Source organism: Syngnathus leptorhynchus, chromosome 11 (assembly GCF_054491065.1).
Source record: "Syngnathus leptorhynchus isolate UIUO chromosome 11, UIUO_Slep, whole genome shotgun sequence".
Taxonomy (NCBI): Eukaryota; Metazoa; Chordata; class Actinopteri; order Syngnathiformes; family Syngnathidae; genus Syngnathus; species Syngnathus leptorhynchus.
The window spans coordinates 8367110-8382830 of NC_141205.1; the positions used below are offsets into that span (position 1 = coordinate 8367110).

At 45.5% G+C, this 15721-nt stretch overlaps 1 protein-coding gene across 1 annotated transcript in view; it reads right to left on the reverse strand.

The window, feature by feature from the left end:
* Positions 1-589: 589 nt before the first annotated feature.
* The window catches only part of bsnb (bassoon (presynaptic cytomatrix protein) b), a 37733-nt gene continuing 22601 nt past the window's right edge, over positions 590-15721 (reverse strand). The window contains exons 5-12 of the mRNA XM_085924762.1: positions 7979-14104; positions 4766-6875; positions 3561-4423; positions 3262-3373; positions 3041-3187; positions 2856-2911; positions 2557-2680; positions 590-1280 (exon numbers count right to left, since the gene is read on the reverse strand). Coding sequence (XP_085780888.1) covers positions 2871-2911; positions 3041-3187; positions 3262-3373; positions 3561-4423; positions 4766-6875; positions 7979-14104 — 9399 coding nt within the window. The 3' untranslated portion in view covers positions 590-1280; positions 2557-2680; positions 2856-2870. The remainder of the gene's footprint in view (positions 1281-2556; positions 2681-2855; positions 2912-3040; positions 3188-3261; positions 3374-3560; positions 4424-4765; positions 6876-7978; positions 14105-15721) is intronic.

A 15721-nucleotide genomic window follows, 5' to 3' on the forward strand; every position in this document is an offset into this window, starting at 1 on the left:
CGTAAGATTATTGATGACTTTTCTAACCATAGAGCAGAAAGGAACTCTGACATGGCGAATGATGTGCGTCCGTATGTGTTCCTACCACTCCGCATGCTCTAAGCATTAGAGTCTAATGTCTCTGCACCTAACACACATGCACGTCTTGGACATCCGGTACGATGGTTGTAAACCGTTCGACAAATTGTACAACAAGAAGCGTCGGATAAAATCCCCATCGCTAACATACACAACATTTATACCATTGTGCTATATACCGTTATCTGCATGCTATTGCTTTTTTTTGTTTTCTTTTTTTCTTTAAAGTCACCAAGCAAATTATTTGATGCGAGAAAAGTGACAGTTAACAAAATAAAAAGCTTCAAATATAAAGTTGTACCAAATAAAACAATAAGGTAAAAATGTTATTCCGTAAATACACAAATGACAAATTTACATGATGACATCTTGAAAGATTTTGTACATACAGTAGTATACAGCTGCGTAAAAATAAATGCGCCATGATATGGACATTTGAAAACATACGAGGTATATATATGTATATATATATATATATATATGTATATAAGTAAAAAAAAAAAAAGTTCTGAATAAGGCTCGTCCAATCAGTGAATATGAGGCAAATTGAAAAGGAACTAAAAGATGAGACATGAAAGCTCCACGTAGACAATAGCAATGGCTTTGTGATGGCGAGATATCCAGCCACTGCCACTCTTTCGTTTGGTCCTCTCATCGGTGTGAATCTCACACTTATGGGCACACTGGCAGTATTTTTTTTTCCCCCCTAACAAAACAACAATAAAAATTAAAGCTCATGACTAATTGTGGCTGTTGGAAAAGTACAGATATGAATTTGTTTTTCTTTAGTTTTCATATACTTGCGCGTGCATGTACACATTTACACAATGCATTCTGTAGAGACACTGAAAAGAAAAGAAGGAGAAGTAAGAACACATTCAAAGACAGGGTTACGTTCCCATACTGGAATGTAGAGATCGGAGAAACCGAGCGTTCAGGTTTGTTGCGGGAGTTGTCTGCGAGCGATATGATTCTTTGGTACCAGAAAAACCTTTGACGTGCTTTGAGAATCACCATCAATGTGGAATAAATGATCCTTGCCAGATGTATAATCCTCAGATATGGAGAACATCCAGTAGAGGGCGCAATGAGGCTTTCCACAATTGGAGCGCAGCCAGAATGCTCCCATCAGTGGGCCTTGAACTTTCTTTTAGATCCCAGAGGGCTTTCTAAGGAGGAGAAGAAGCAGAACACGAGTCCTCCTGGAATGAAGACAGATATATCTTGAAGATTAGTACATCCATGCCAGATCAAATTGACCGGAATAAGAAGACAAACCAAATGAAGGGCTCATGTAAAAGCTAACTCATGCGGGCAGTGCTTTTAGATCTCCTGACATGGACCCAGATCAATCCAAATGAAACCAATCAATGAGTTTAAATCACATCTCTGTCGGAGACTTGCAGCCAATCGCAGGCCTGATGGTGTCGGTAGTAATCCACTGGGACCATGAGCCGGGTTTAACTGTACATTCTCCTAATGAATCCTCAGGCTGGCCACAGACTCAAATTGACAGACTTGTCAGCGCAGCATTTGTGGCATCTGAATGAAGAACCCCATCAGGTTAACCCTGAGAAAACTGCTTGGACAGAAGCTAAAATCAAATGAATTCTAATTCATTTTATCTGCTCCTCAGTGGCTTTGCATCATTGAGCAGAATTAGCCCATTAGTTCACTGCAGCATGTAATGAGGACTGCTAACCATGAGTCATGAATGTGCGAGCCTGTGTGTGCTCTTGTTCCCGTGCGTCTTTGCGTGAGTGACATTAAATCCAAGCCACAATTAGCTTTCTCCGGCTAATTTTAACCCGGTTTGCCTGGCCTAGATTATTGGAAGTGTGTGTGGGAGCCACAAAGTAAGATTAGCACTCAGATCCTGTGGTGTTTCTTTCTTTTTTTTTTTTTGCAACAGCAAACATTTTAAAACCTTAATGAACTGCAATTTGCCATTCATCTGTAAAAAAAAAAAAAAATCTTTATTACCGTATTTTCCGCACTATAAGGCGCACCTAAAAACCTAACATTTTCTCAAAAGCCGACAGTGCGCCTTATAGTCCGGTGCGCCTTATATATGGACCAAATTCCTAAATTTAAACTGGCCCGAAGCATTGTGTCATGAAATCAATCATAAGTGGCCCGCTGAAGACTATGAATCATAAATCAAGACTATGGATCATTATTTTGTGATTTAAAAGTAATTTGTTGAAATAAAAAAGATAAAATGGAGAATGATTTGATTTGAATTCAAAATCTGACATGATGCATTAATGGTGCGCCTTATATAAGGGCAAAGTTTTAAAATGTGCCATTCATTGAAGGTGCGCGTTATAGTCCGGAAAATACGGTATTATTATTTCTTTATTTTTTTACCCAAAGTGGATTATTGTCATGATTCTTGACAATAACTCAACGCACAAGTGAGCAGGTGACAGTGCATTCATCTCAAAAGACAAAGAGTAGAAAAAACAAGACACTTACTGATGCTCAGAGGATTTCAAGCTCCGGCTTGACATCTTCCGTGATGGTAAAAAGTAATACATGTAGTTTCATAGGTTTTTCTGGTACAAAGACTCTCATTTTGGATTGTTGTGACGCCGCAGACCTGCAGGAGAGACATTTTCTTTGATGAGAATCGAACGATAACAATTAGTACATTTGCTACATTCCAAAACATCGAAATTACAATTATTTGCTCATTTTAGCTGACAAGTGGGTTGCCATCTGCTGCCTCACATCCTACAATGCGACTTGTATAAAAATTCTAGGTTTTCACTCACCCTCTCCTCTTCAACTTAAAAGAACGAAGTGAATTTCTTCCCAAGGCCAGACAAAGCTGCGATCAACACATAAAAAGCAAAAAAGATCAACACATCACGGCAACTCAATCATTTTCCACTTTACTCCATGACACAAAGAGAAACAAACTGAAAAGCATTCAAATCATATTTATCAGCCAATCTACCGTCTCCCAGTTTTCCCGCCTGCTCGGCTGCTCCCCCTTGCAGAATTTTGGTCAGAACGTTTTCCCCTTCAGCAGGTGCCTGTCCAGCCGCAGCGCTGCCAATACCACCGGCTTTGCTACCGATCCCCACTGGGGCGGCTTTCGAGCCTGTAAACACAAAAAACATGACCGCCTTGTACTATTTGTGTTGACATTGTATTGATTAAAGCTCTGAGACTTACCAATGCCCGTTAGAGGCGGTGGAGTCGTTTTGGTCATCTGAGGTATGCTTGGGACTGCCATTGTAGGTTTCATTCCTATCGAAGTTGTTGATGGTGTGGCATCCATTTTGACCTTGGAAAAATTACAACTCAACTTACAACACGACTCATTTTGGAGTGTCGGAAATGATGGATTTATTAATCCTAAGATTTTATTATCATTGTCGTTTATTATTTAAGTTGTGGTGGGTTGAATCGTAGCAGGCGGTTTTTACTAGAAGCCGTTTGTGCACTGTTGACTTATTTGTTTGTTAACTAACCGTTGTAGTTGCTGGCTGGCCTGCTGCAGAACCTCCTCCTGGGCGTCCCTGTGTCTGGTTTGGTTTGGGTTGCTGCTGCTGCTGCTGCTGCTGCTGCTGCTGCTGCTGCTGCTGCTGCTGCAGCGATGGTCCACTTGGCTGGCTGCTTGGAGGTGGGTGGCTGTGCTGCTGCGGCTGCTGTTGTTGTTGCTGTTGTACATTTTGCTGCTGCTGTTGTTGTTGTTGTACATTTTGCTGCTGCTGCGGCTGGACTTGCTGAGTACCATCAAGCGCTTCCGAGCCAGGATGTCTCCCCGACTGGCTTTGACCACTTGAACGTTGTTGCCCAGCATGGCCCTGCTGCTGCATCTTGGATCCTGTAGCAGAGGGATCCTGCCTTCTTGTGCGCTCTCCCGCTTGTCTCTGGCTTCGTCCTCCGGTGCCGTGGTGGTGACCGGAAGCCGGGTCACGGGAGAATTCTCCTGAGTTCCGGGGACTTCCTTGGCTAGAACGGGAGTCCGGGCCAGCTCTCCTCTGTGCGGAGGAAGTGCCCCTGCCATCAAATCGACCCGAATTGTCTTTGGGGTGTGTCCTGTTAGAACGAGAGGACCTGGGATCTTCGGAGCTGTGTCGGGAAGCGTTGTGCCTCCCGGAGCTGTTGCCGTGATATCGCTGGTCCCGTGACGATGCGGAGGAGGAATGGCGTTGATGGTTGTCATCCTGGGGACCGTATTCCTCTGGTGGCTCATCATAGTCATGGTAGGTGTGCTTTGCGCGCCTACCTGTAGACGACTGACTTCCACCTCTGTGATGTCTTGAACGTTCTGAACGAGCCTCTCGAGGCTTTTCAAACCAATCTGTCTCCTCTTGGCCCAAATGATACGCTTTTTTTGTTTTTTTTAAAAAACCAGAAGAAAGAGTATCAGTCAATTGTTTTTCCTTGCAAAGTGTGATGTAGATAGAAGCCATGCGATAAAACAAACTCCACTTTGTACAGCTATGCACATTCCAGGAAACCAGTGAAAAAAAAGACAGGACACCAACTTATACACAGAAAAAGCATGCAGAACACAAAAACATGAAATCACTTCTTTTCAAATATCAGAGAAGACAACAAAAGCTATGGCATTCTTCTCGACATTCTTCACTTGGCATGCAGTCTCATCTCAGCACTTCAAAGGTGGGACAAACAAGTAAGACAGCAGAAATGATTCAGCACCAGTTACCTTCACTATCAGAAACAGCACAGTGCATGTCGTCTACAAGGTAAGGGTCATCTGGTTTATACACGTGACTCCTTGGAAGGTCCTTCTTGTGGTGGTCCTGCACATCTGGAAGCGAATGACTTGACCCATACTGGTTCCTCACATCGTGAGCGTTGGCCGCAGCAGAGCTCCGTCCAATGCCTACGGGTTTACCAACAGGACTGATTGGACTCTCTTCCTCTGAATTCTGATTGCGGATGGGTGGTCTTCCACTGCGACCGCTTCTCTGAGAACGTTCCATGGCGTCCCTCTCGTAGGATTTACTTCTGTGACCTGGGGCATCTCGAGATGATATCTTATCCATGCCGTAGCCGGTGGACCTGGACCTACCGGAGCCGTACATGCGATCTTCTTCCTCGAGACCCTCGCGACTGGTGCCATAGTATTTCTGCTGGTCGTAAGCATTCCTCTTCATCCCGTATGCCAGTTCGTCCTGCTTCTTGGATCGGGACACCACAGTACAACTGCCTCCCGTCGAGGTGGTCATAGTGTAAGATGCCAGATCTGCCTCGACATCGCGAGCTTCCTCGATTGGAGAAAACTTTGATATTTTCTGCTCCATTCCCTGTTTTCGGTGTTTACTACGTTTAGAAGAGACGACGGCAGGAGCGAGATTTTTGGCTGAGACTTTGTGGCTACCGGAGTTGCTCCGTGATGTATGTTTGTAGTCATCGTAATAAGATCCTCCGCTAACCGTGGTGGTAGTACGAGCGTCCATGGTGCTCTGGTAAGCCACCGTGCCAGTGGGTCTTCCGTATGCATCCACTGGCTCATCTTCAGGTCTACCATAGGTGCTGCCACGTCCGGGGCCGTTCTCGCTGCGGTATCGCCCTCCTACCGGGTGACCGAGAGCATCAACTGGTTGCCCGCTGTTTTCTTTGGTCAATTCGCTGATGTCATCGATCATTACATAATTCCTTGGGATGTTCTGTTCTAAATTAGAGGTGTAATGTTCATCTGAAACGTAAGCAGATGTTGGGCTGTCACCAGAGTGTGTCAGACCAGGCTCAGGGGGGCGATATTGTCCATACGCATTGCTGTAGGCGGAGCCGTATGCGGTATCCGGCACGGATGTGGCCACCGAAACTGCTGGGTTGCTGATGACCTCATAGTTGGTGGGAAGTTTCTGCTCCAGGTCAGCCAAAGAGGTTTGTCTTGGTCTTTGGTGTACTGTGAGGATATCTGCTTGGGTCGGGTAAGGAAGTCCAGGCTGGTAGGAGCTGTGGCTGGGATAAGGGAGGCTTTGGCCTGGCATAGGCTGGCTCGGTGGATGGAAGGCCTGGTGACCATGCTGATGCATGCCGAGATCTGTTTGGTAAGAGGGTTGGCCGTACATACGGGAAGAATAAGTTCCCTGGTTCTGGTAGCCGGGGCCCGGAGGGGGGTGGGGCTGGAATGTCCCAGGCTGGGGAGCAGAGGATGAAGGATACTGGGGAGGTTGGAACCCAATCTGATGGTAAGATGAGCCTGGCTGCTGTGTTGGCGCTTGATTTTGAGGGTAAGGATAAGACATGTAGCCCGAGGTTGAGGAATACTGCGATGTTGCGTTGAGATCATTAGTAAACTGACTGAGCGGTGCGGTGCTGGGCCTTGTCAGCAAACCATTAGCATCAAAGGTTGCCGTTGCAGTTCCCATCCTGAGGTTATTGAGTTCGCTGTCTGACATGTAGTCTCGAGCATCACCCATACAGCGAAGATAAGCTAACTCTCTTCTCTCCCTCTCCTTCACCATGGTCTCCTTACGTTGTGTAATGCCTAATTCCAAGTAACGTAATTTGGCGTCAATCTCTTTCTCTTCTTCCTCCAGTTCGGCTTGCTGCTTCCTGAGCTTTGACGACTCTTGTTCGACAGCTTTCAGTTCACTCAGCAAGCCTGCCTTGGTGACTCCTTGCGCAGGTCTCGGCAAAACCCTCTGAGGCATCCCGGGAGAACTGTACATTTGTGCTGGAGTAACTATGGGGAGTGGACTCTCTTCTGGAGGGGGGCTGGGAAGAGTCCTCTTTACCTTCCTCATCACAGCATTCTGCTGCTGCTGCTGCTGTTGCTGTTGCTGCTGGAGGGAGGCCATCTGCTGAGAGAGGGAGAGACACATCAGCAGAATGAGCTATAAACAGAATGTGTTTATGTAAATTAGGTTCATTAATGAAACCCAGTATGCACGAAGGGTCTTCATATCCTAATTTAAGAATTATGTTGACTGATATATAGTCAAATTAAGTACTTCATTTTAATTGACCTACATGCAGAGCCAGAGCATTATTTACAGAAATTTAAATAGAATATTTGATTTTGTGTTTGGGAAAGATTAAAGTGCCATGAACATATAACTTTACAAAGCGGATAATCATGACGGTCAGGTTGTCTGACCGATCCAGAATCAGTATAATATGAGCCTTCTATTACATTTTAACAAGGAGAAAGCATAGATTCATTTCCGACATTTAAAATTTGTCTGCAATCGTCTAATTTGTTAGATTACAAATCTGTACAGTTGTCATTTTTTTATATTCCTTCAATTATTAAAAGTGGTATACAGTAAGATGAGAAAAGCATTTTTTATATATATATATAGAAATGTCTACTTACAATTTAGTTGAGATGGGTAAATTCATGACGATGATGAAAAAGTCGAGATGTAAGATTTTGGTTTTTCTCTCATAAATTATTCCAGATCATTTTCAAAGCAATATTAATTTAACCATAACAATAATGTATCCATAATGTGCGTCCTGCTGGCAACTCTTAAGCATTTGATAGCCAGAAAGAGTGAGTGAGAGAGAGAGAGAGAGAGAGAGAGAGAGAGAGAGAGAGAGAGAGAGAGAGAGAGAGAGAGAGAGAGAGAGAGAGAGAGAGAGAGAGAGAGAGAGAGAGAGAGAAAGGAAGAAAAGGGGGTGGAGATGCCAAGTAAGAAAAAGTAGGGAAAAGGCTAAAGGGAAATATAATTCTGGCACGACAAGCATGCTTGATATTAGATCCAGTGTATCTTTACATTGCAAATTATATGGCACGTTTTATTTTATTTTACGAGGGACAGTCATTTTTGTGTGTGTGCTATATTGGAAAATACTTGTGAGAAAAGATTTATTAATTCACGATAGTTTAGTTAATAGTGTAGATTGGCACTGTGTTATTTTCCCTTAATGTGATTAAAAAAATGAAAATGCTGTTTCCTACCTGACTGTTGGACACAGCTTGCTGATAATATGGAGAGAATCTGTTCTTGGCAGGATCCTCTGAAGTGGGGCTGAGAGGCTTCGGATCAGACATGGAGCGCTGCACGCTTTTTATGGGCCTTGGTAGAGAGTGGTGGCGTTGCGGCGATTCAGCAGTCAAGGCCTTTTGCTGGGGCGTGACGTGGGCTTTATTAAGCTTTTCTTGTGAGGCGAATGTTGTCTCCAACATACGATGAGGAGACAATGGCGACACCGGTGAGTACAAAACCTGAGGGGATTTGGGGGCCTGGCGAGGAGATTCATTCGCTTGCTGCTGGTAACCGATTTCCAGTGGGTCGGGTTTTCGTCTCTCAAACTTAGTGACTCCTTGATGTCTCTGAGAGTTTGGGTCAGATGGATTTGCTATTTGCAGACTTGTGGAGTATGGACTTATTGTTGTAGGGACACTGAGTTGGGGAGCAACAACGCCTTGAGACTGTGACTCCGGTTCAGTCTGACAAGCCAGACTTTCTCCCTTGCGGGTCCTCTCAGGTGCTGCGATGTAATGTAACAGGTCGACCTTTGAGCTTTCTGCCATGGTGATATGAATAGCTGGCGAAACTCGACCGAGCTGGTCAGATTCAGTCTGACATGACGAGTCATTTGAGGTTTGAATAGCGATACTTGCAGATACAGCTCTGGATGACCCATCTGATTTCGTCTCACCGCTGGATTCCGAGTGCTTTGATGTACGAGAACGTCGGCGCCTTACTGGTTGCTGGTCCCAGTCGCCTTGGTCCTCTTCATCAGTCTGCACACTGGAGTCTGCAATACGCCTTGTTCTTCTACGTCGGTTTAGGAATCGGTCCTCTCCATCTTCATCATCTGTTTGCACGCAACTGTCTGCTATCTTCTTACCAGAATCATCCGCGGCGCTGTCTCTAAGACGGGGCATGGAGTTTTGCTTCTTCATAATCTTGGACTCAGCTTGTTTGTCAGTGCTTCTCAAAGACATTTCCGACACAGAACTATGAATCGGTCTAGCGGCCACCAGGGCTTGGACCACTTGTCCATCTTGCCAGAATTGCACAGTTTGCCCGTCTTGCTGTAGAACCCTTCCACTTTGATCACAAATCAGGAAGCCTTGAGGAGGCCCTCCTCCGACCACCACCCCTTGTATGGCGCCCTGGGCAGACGTCGCAGCCGCGGCGGCCGATGTCGCGGCCGCCTCCGCCGCTGCGGCGGACGCCGCTGCCTCCACCGCTGCTGTCTTTTGTCTTTTCTGCTCCTCCAGCTGCAGTTGGAGTTGCTGCTGCAGAGACTGGATTTGCTCAAGCTGCATTCTCTGTTGGGCCAGTTGCTCTCTTTGCATTATCAGTTGAGTCTCCCGCTCTGCTTGCTGTTGTTGTAAGACCTGTTGCTTGATGGTGTGCAATTCTTGGATTTCACGCTGAACAATGAGTTGTTCTTTTTCTCGGTGTCGCTGAAGCTCCATTCGATCTCGCTCGAGCTCTTCGTGAAGGCGCAGCTGCCTAAGTTTTTCCAATTCCACACGCTCTCGCTCTAGTTGCAGCATGTGCTCTTGTTGTTGACTGAGCCGCTCATCTTCCTTGCTTTTCTGAGAAACAACAGGAGATATTTTGGATGTTGGGGCAGTAACACTGGGTGGGACTGGTTGGGGTTGACTGATGGATTGAGCTTGAGGATGGCTTTGGGTTAATGATAAAGGTTCGGTTTGAACAGGTAGTTGCTGTGGCTGCATCTGGGCTTGTGCTGTCAAGGCAGTTGGAGGCTGTCCTTGACCTTGCGAGATCATCTGTGACATATGTTGAGTCTGATCAGCCTGTTGAACTATCGTCGTTTGCATACCGGCTCCTAATGGGTTTTTCGTGGTGCTGGCTTGGGATGGTGGGATGCTTGGAGCTGCAGTTGAAGGCTTTCCAAGATACATGGGAGTTTCATTTTGTGCGGCGCTTAGAGTGCTCGAAGTTGTGGTTGAAACAGGGTACTGGTTTGAAGGAGGGTATGAATATGTTCCTTGGGTGACCAGTGGAGTCCTCTGACTCACTTGAGGCAATCTGGTAAGACTAGCTAAAGGTACGGCGGTTACGCCTGCGGGGTACGGCCTATAAATACCTCGAGGCATGGGGTGCAGAACAGGGCCGGGCTGGGTCGTAATTGGCAAAGTAGAGGCTATTGGAGTGTTTATGGTCGAATATATCATGCCGTCGCCTCCTCTTAAAGCAGCAGGATACAAGGCGCGTATACTTGCTTGTCTTGCATTTATCAGGTTTGTTAAAGTTTGACTATTCGACAAGGGTCTTCCATCTGGGCCATACATCAAACTTGCTCTGATTGACGCTAAACTTTGATGGAGATTCAGCCTACCTAAATGTGCACCTCTTCCAATCCCATAAGGTGATAACTCGGGAATATTTCCATACCGTGTTGCAAACTGATCAACTGTATTAAGAGCCGCACACATCTGATTAATTTCCCTTGCGGTGGTTGCACTGAATTGTGATAGATTGGAATCCTGTGGTCCTGTTAACTCATTTGACCCACAGGAATAGTCAGAATTGATATTTGACATTGAGCCATAACGCCGAATGGGTAACGTTGGGCCTGCAATGTCTCCTTGGTGCCGTAAGTCTGTGTATGAGCCATACTGGGCTCCCATCCCGAGGTAGCCACTGTCGTAAGTCTGATTGGTGTTGCTAAGATCTACTGCCACACCTCCCTTAATATTCCTCTGGTAGTGACCAGCTTCAGTCACGGCAGGCAGATTATTATCAGACATGGAGGGTTGTATTCTTCCCGATGGGACTATCGGCGTTTGGTATGGTTTATGTTCGTCCGTTACGCCCTGCGTGGTCTGAGATTGCTGCTGTTGATTGATATGATAATGCATATGATGAGGGGGAGGTGGTGCGTTTGAGGTCTCAGTGGTAGGTTTTTTATCTGGTGATCCTGTTGTGGGCTTCTGAGTAAATGACCCCGCACAGGAACCAGCAAATGGCAAATTGTATACAACATCGCAACAAGCAACTTGGTTTTCTGGTTTGATCTGCCCAGTCAAATCCAAGACTTGAGGCACGGGTGGAGGATCTTCTTTCTTGAGTAACTGAGTCACTGCTGCCTGGGATGGTTTACTCTCATCGAGCTGAACCATCATAACCTGGGGCTTTCCTGTGGATAGGTTCATAACTGTTGGCTTATTTTGTAGCTCGAGAACAACTCCACCATAGATATCATGTGGGGCATTACAAACAGGTTGGGAAGACAGCGGAGCTACTCTTGCAGTGACTGTGGGCTGGGAACTGGTTGTCTGACTTACTACGAGATCTTTTTTGATCACAAGTGGAGGGATTTGATTGGCTAAATTGTAACGAGCAAAGGAGGAATGCTGCTGATGTTGCTGGAGCTGCTGCTCAAGAAGTTGTTGCTGCTGCAAGAGCTTTTGTTGTTGTAATTGCAGCTGCTGTTGTTGGATACCTAAATTCTCCAGGCAAGCGTCGATTTTGGGAATAGATGGGTCGGGAACTGGCGTCTTACCCTGGGATAAACATACAGCGGATCCCACTCCCTGGCCTAAATCTACACGGTTATGCAAAGGATCTCCGTAGACAATGGGTTGTTTGGGTTGAGAGATGAACATAGAACCTGCAACTGTCACACTTACTGTTGTTGGCGTTGAAACGGATACATGCGGATGCTCCTGCGCGTTCAGGTTCATGATAAGTGGTTGCACAGCTGTATGTCGAACAGATGGCTGTTCTGCTCCCAAGGAGTACTTTCTTGCGTCAGAAGCTAAGGATGTTAGATCCATCCCTTGATCTGTCATTATAATCGGGGCAGATCTCATCGGGGCTCGAAGATCCACAATATTCGTCGGATGGGTTTGGCTTTGGACCATGACCACTGACGTGCCTGAAATGTTTGAGATTTTACAAAGAGATATATTCTCCATAGAAAGTGATCCTCGACTCTGCGTGCCAATGGCGACGTTTGTTTTTTCAACATGGTGAGCCATCTGTGAAGAATGTTTTGGGGGCTGCTGGGACGAATATGTTTGAGGAGAAGTTGGGGAACTTGCCGATGGGTGCTGGGAGCTGTACGGGATTTTATAGCTAGCCTGTGTTGGTGACGATAAAGGGGAAGTGGACGAGTTTACCGTTACGGGTTTGGTGGGATTAGTTGTCGTAGATCCGAGTGTTATTACCATTACTGGTGAGTCTTGAGAGGACTGTTGTCGAACAAGACGTGGTGAATTCGACCTTTGAGTTGACGATGGTCCGCCAGGCAGTGTCGGCAATTGCCTGCCGCCACTTCCTGTATGTGTTGGGCTTTGCACAGGAGAAGTGGTGGGTGAGGATTGTGGGCTGGGCCCTTTGAAAAGGGAGAAAACTTTGTAGGTTAGTGAGGACGAGTCAGGCGATGCCTGCGCTGGCCGTTGGGAGCCCGCACCGGCTGCATTTCGAGTTGTAGCAGTGTGGCTAACTGGAATTTTGGTTGTGGTGACTCCTCCGACAACACCTTCAATTTTGGCACTCTGCGACACCATCCTATTTTGAGTTTCTTTTGAAAGATGTTGTGCTGCATGAATTCCCGGAATTCGTGGGTCAGTTCCAGTTGTGGAGAAGGACATCGGTGAAGAAATCTGGGTTGGGCTTGAGCCGGGGATTAAGGCAGAACCTGTTTGAAGGTTTGTATTGTCAGTAAGTGAATGTTTCTGCTGAGTGACATGTTTTCCTTGCTTCTGAAGGAGCTGAGCTTTTTTCATCATCTCCTCATAGACCTCCTCTGCACTTTTTAGCGTTTTATCAGCAGATGGCGCCTTCTCTGTTGGAGAGTATAGTGACGTAAAAGTTGGAAGGTTATATTCGTTCCCGGATTTGTACAGCTTGCCGCCGATGATCTCAAAGCCTTCTGCTTCAGAGTCCATTGAGGGTGAGTATTCCGAACACGATGACCTGTGGAGCTCTTCCATCTCTGCAGCCTGTCTCAGCTCCTCCGTTGGTGACGCATCCTCGATAGGAGAGAGATTACTGGGCGGAGTTTTGGATCTTTCCCGACGTCTCTGTGCTCGTAGTTCCTCCTTATCCCTCTTTGTTTTTCGAGCGGTACTTCGAATCCTCTGTTGCTCCAGATCTCTCATTTGTTCCTGTTCTCTCAGCAGCTCTTCTTCTTCTCTGAGCTCATCCTCCTCAGAGGAGTCCTCAATTGTCGGCAGCAATGGCCCATGTGAGCGATGTCGAGCTTTCCTCTGCTGCTTTGCTTCCTCGAGTCTTGCTCTTCGACTCGGGCTGCTGTCACTGTCATCTTCCATGGATGACACTGACGTCGGTGATGTTCCTGAAGTGTAGCTAGGAGTGGTAGCAGGTAGAGTGGATGAATATTCTCCTTTAGACCTCTCCTCTGGAGAACCAGTAAGACTCTCCATCTCTAGTTCTGGTTCTCGTAGGTCATGCTCAGTGCTGAGTTCCATGTCTCTGTTGTAACTATTTGTGTTATTTAGCTCAATTGTCTTAAAACGGCGAAGACCCCCGGCCATTACGACATCTTCCTCTTCTTCCACATCTGCTGATTCTTTGGCTGCCTCTTCAAAACTACTGGAATGGTGCGGGAGTCGTCGTCTCTCTGTGTTCAAATCTCCACTAGTTTTATGCCCTTTTTTAGTCCTCTGCTCACCATATTCCTCCAACTCATCTTCATCGGCACTCATCTCCATAATTTGCCTCCTCATAAACTCTTCATCTGTTAAGTCTTTATGTGACTTCTTCTGTCTTACCGGTAATGGCGAGAGACCACTTTCACTGCTGTCTTCCACATAATCGTGACGAAGCTTACAGCTGAGCTCATCGTCCGAGTCATCTCTCGCTGCATCGTCCTCCGGACTGATGTCCCGTCCTTGTCCAACAGACAATGAATGAGGCCTATGCTTCTGGTCCGATGTGGTTTTTGACTCCAAAAGAGGTTTCATTGATGTCTCTAACTTTGTGATTTCAGAGGAAATGGGCACACCCCTTTCATTGAGCTTGACCACGTCTTCATGAATCCGACCGATAATCTCCCCTTGATAGCTCGAGATTCCATCTGAGGAGTATCCGGTGTCACTTAAACTCTGTGTACTTGATTTAACGTGATCCTGAAAGAAAAGAAACAGAGAGAAGTCAGACGCAATGAAATACATGACGTTTTCTTCAATTAACTGGTTGTAAAGTCAATTACAAGCTTTAGTGCATAGCTTTTATCCCGCTATTTCAGCAAACAGTCATTATTATTGAGCAGTTCTCAATAATAAGGAATAAAATGCACCGTATCAAATACAAATGGGATTCGTAATTGAACATATGAGAGCATGTTACAGTACATGAAACTGAACAACCATTTCCTCGTCGTAACAATTTAAAAGTAAATCAACCAAAAGGCTTTACGGATCAAATGTATTCTACATAGATGGCACCAGCAAAATCCAGAAGTGGTTATGAGTTGGATCAGGTTGTCAATACAATTTAATTGGTGATAAAATAATAAAGAATGCTTTGGTTGATTTTTCCTTTTAGTGTTGCATACAGACAAATGATCAATTCAAACGCACTGTTCATAAAAACAGACTTTTAAACAAACATTAACAGACAATTCATTCCGTTACATGCTTGATTGCTACCATGGTGCATTCTCTTATACATTCTTCGAGATGTTTAAGAATAATGATCATGCGTTGAATGCTCCAAATAGTGTCACCATTTTGTTACATGTAACAAAACGCTTCAGCGAACAAAAGCGGGAATAGAAATAAAAAATGGAGACATTAAGAAAAATTACATATAGAACCCTAAAGTTGCTGGGTTAAAAATGAGTCGGTTGTTTTGTACAAAAGACAACCCAGGACGTTGGGTTCAATTTCAACCCCAAATTGGGTTGTTTGTGACCCAGCAGTTTTAAGAGAGTAAAATTCATGTTGCTGAACAATAAAAATGGATGGTGATTATGATAAACAAATTCAGGAAATAAACATTGATAACCCATATTTAAACACAAAAAAATATATGATAACTATTATAACAGTGGCAATATAATGATAGGACAACTATTGAATAATATTGATGTGATGAAAAAGATGTATACATGCAACCAAAGGAAACAAAAAAATATTCAAAAGGATAATGAGCGGGAGTGACGAGAAGGCGAAGATTCAAGCAGCTCACTTCTCGGTGTCTTGACTTCTGCACATCTGCTATCTTCGAGTCTTTTGGGCAAGTGACAGTCTCTGACAAGGCTTTCTTTGGTGAGGCCTTGAAATCCTCCTTTTGAGATTTGGGTGGGACTTTTGTCTTCTCTTGGCTCGCCGTCTGTTTGCGTACCTGAGACGTACCTGTGGGTTTAGACTGGCTGGGTGCTGTTTTTGATGAGGTGGGAGACATTTTGGAATTATTGGGTGCTGCTTTAGTGGTGGATGCAACCTTGGCACTAGACAAAGGACCCTTAACCTGAGCAGTGGGCTGAACCGATCCCTTCGTCTGCCCTTTAGTCTGGCTCTGACCTTTCGTTTGGTTACCAGACTGAGCAGGACCCTTACTTTGACCTTGGCCCTTATTCTGAGATTGCCCTTTACTTTGGACTGGGGGTTGTGTTGGACCCTTGGTTTGAGAGGAACCCTTAGCTGAAGCCACAGAGTGGGCAGAACCCTTGATTTGAGGGGAAGCTTGGCGTATCCCTTTGCTTTGAGGGGAATGCTCAGCCTGTTTGATAGGAGAGGCAG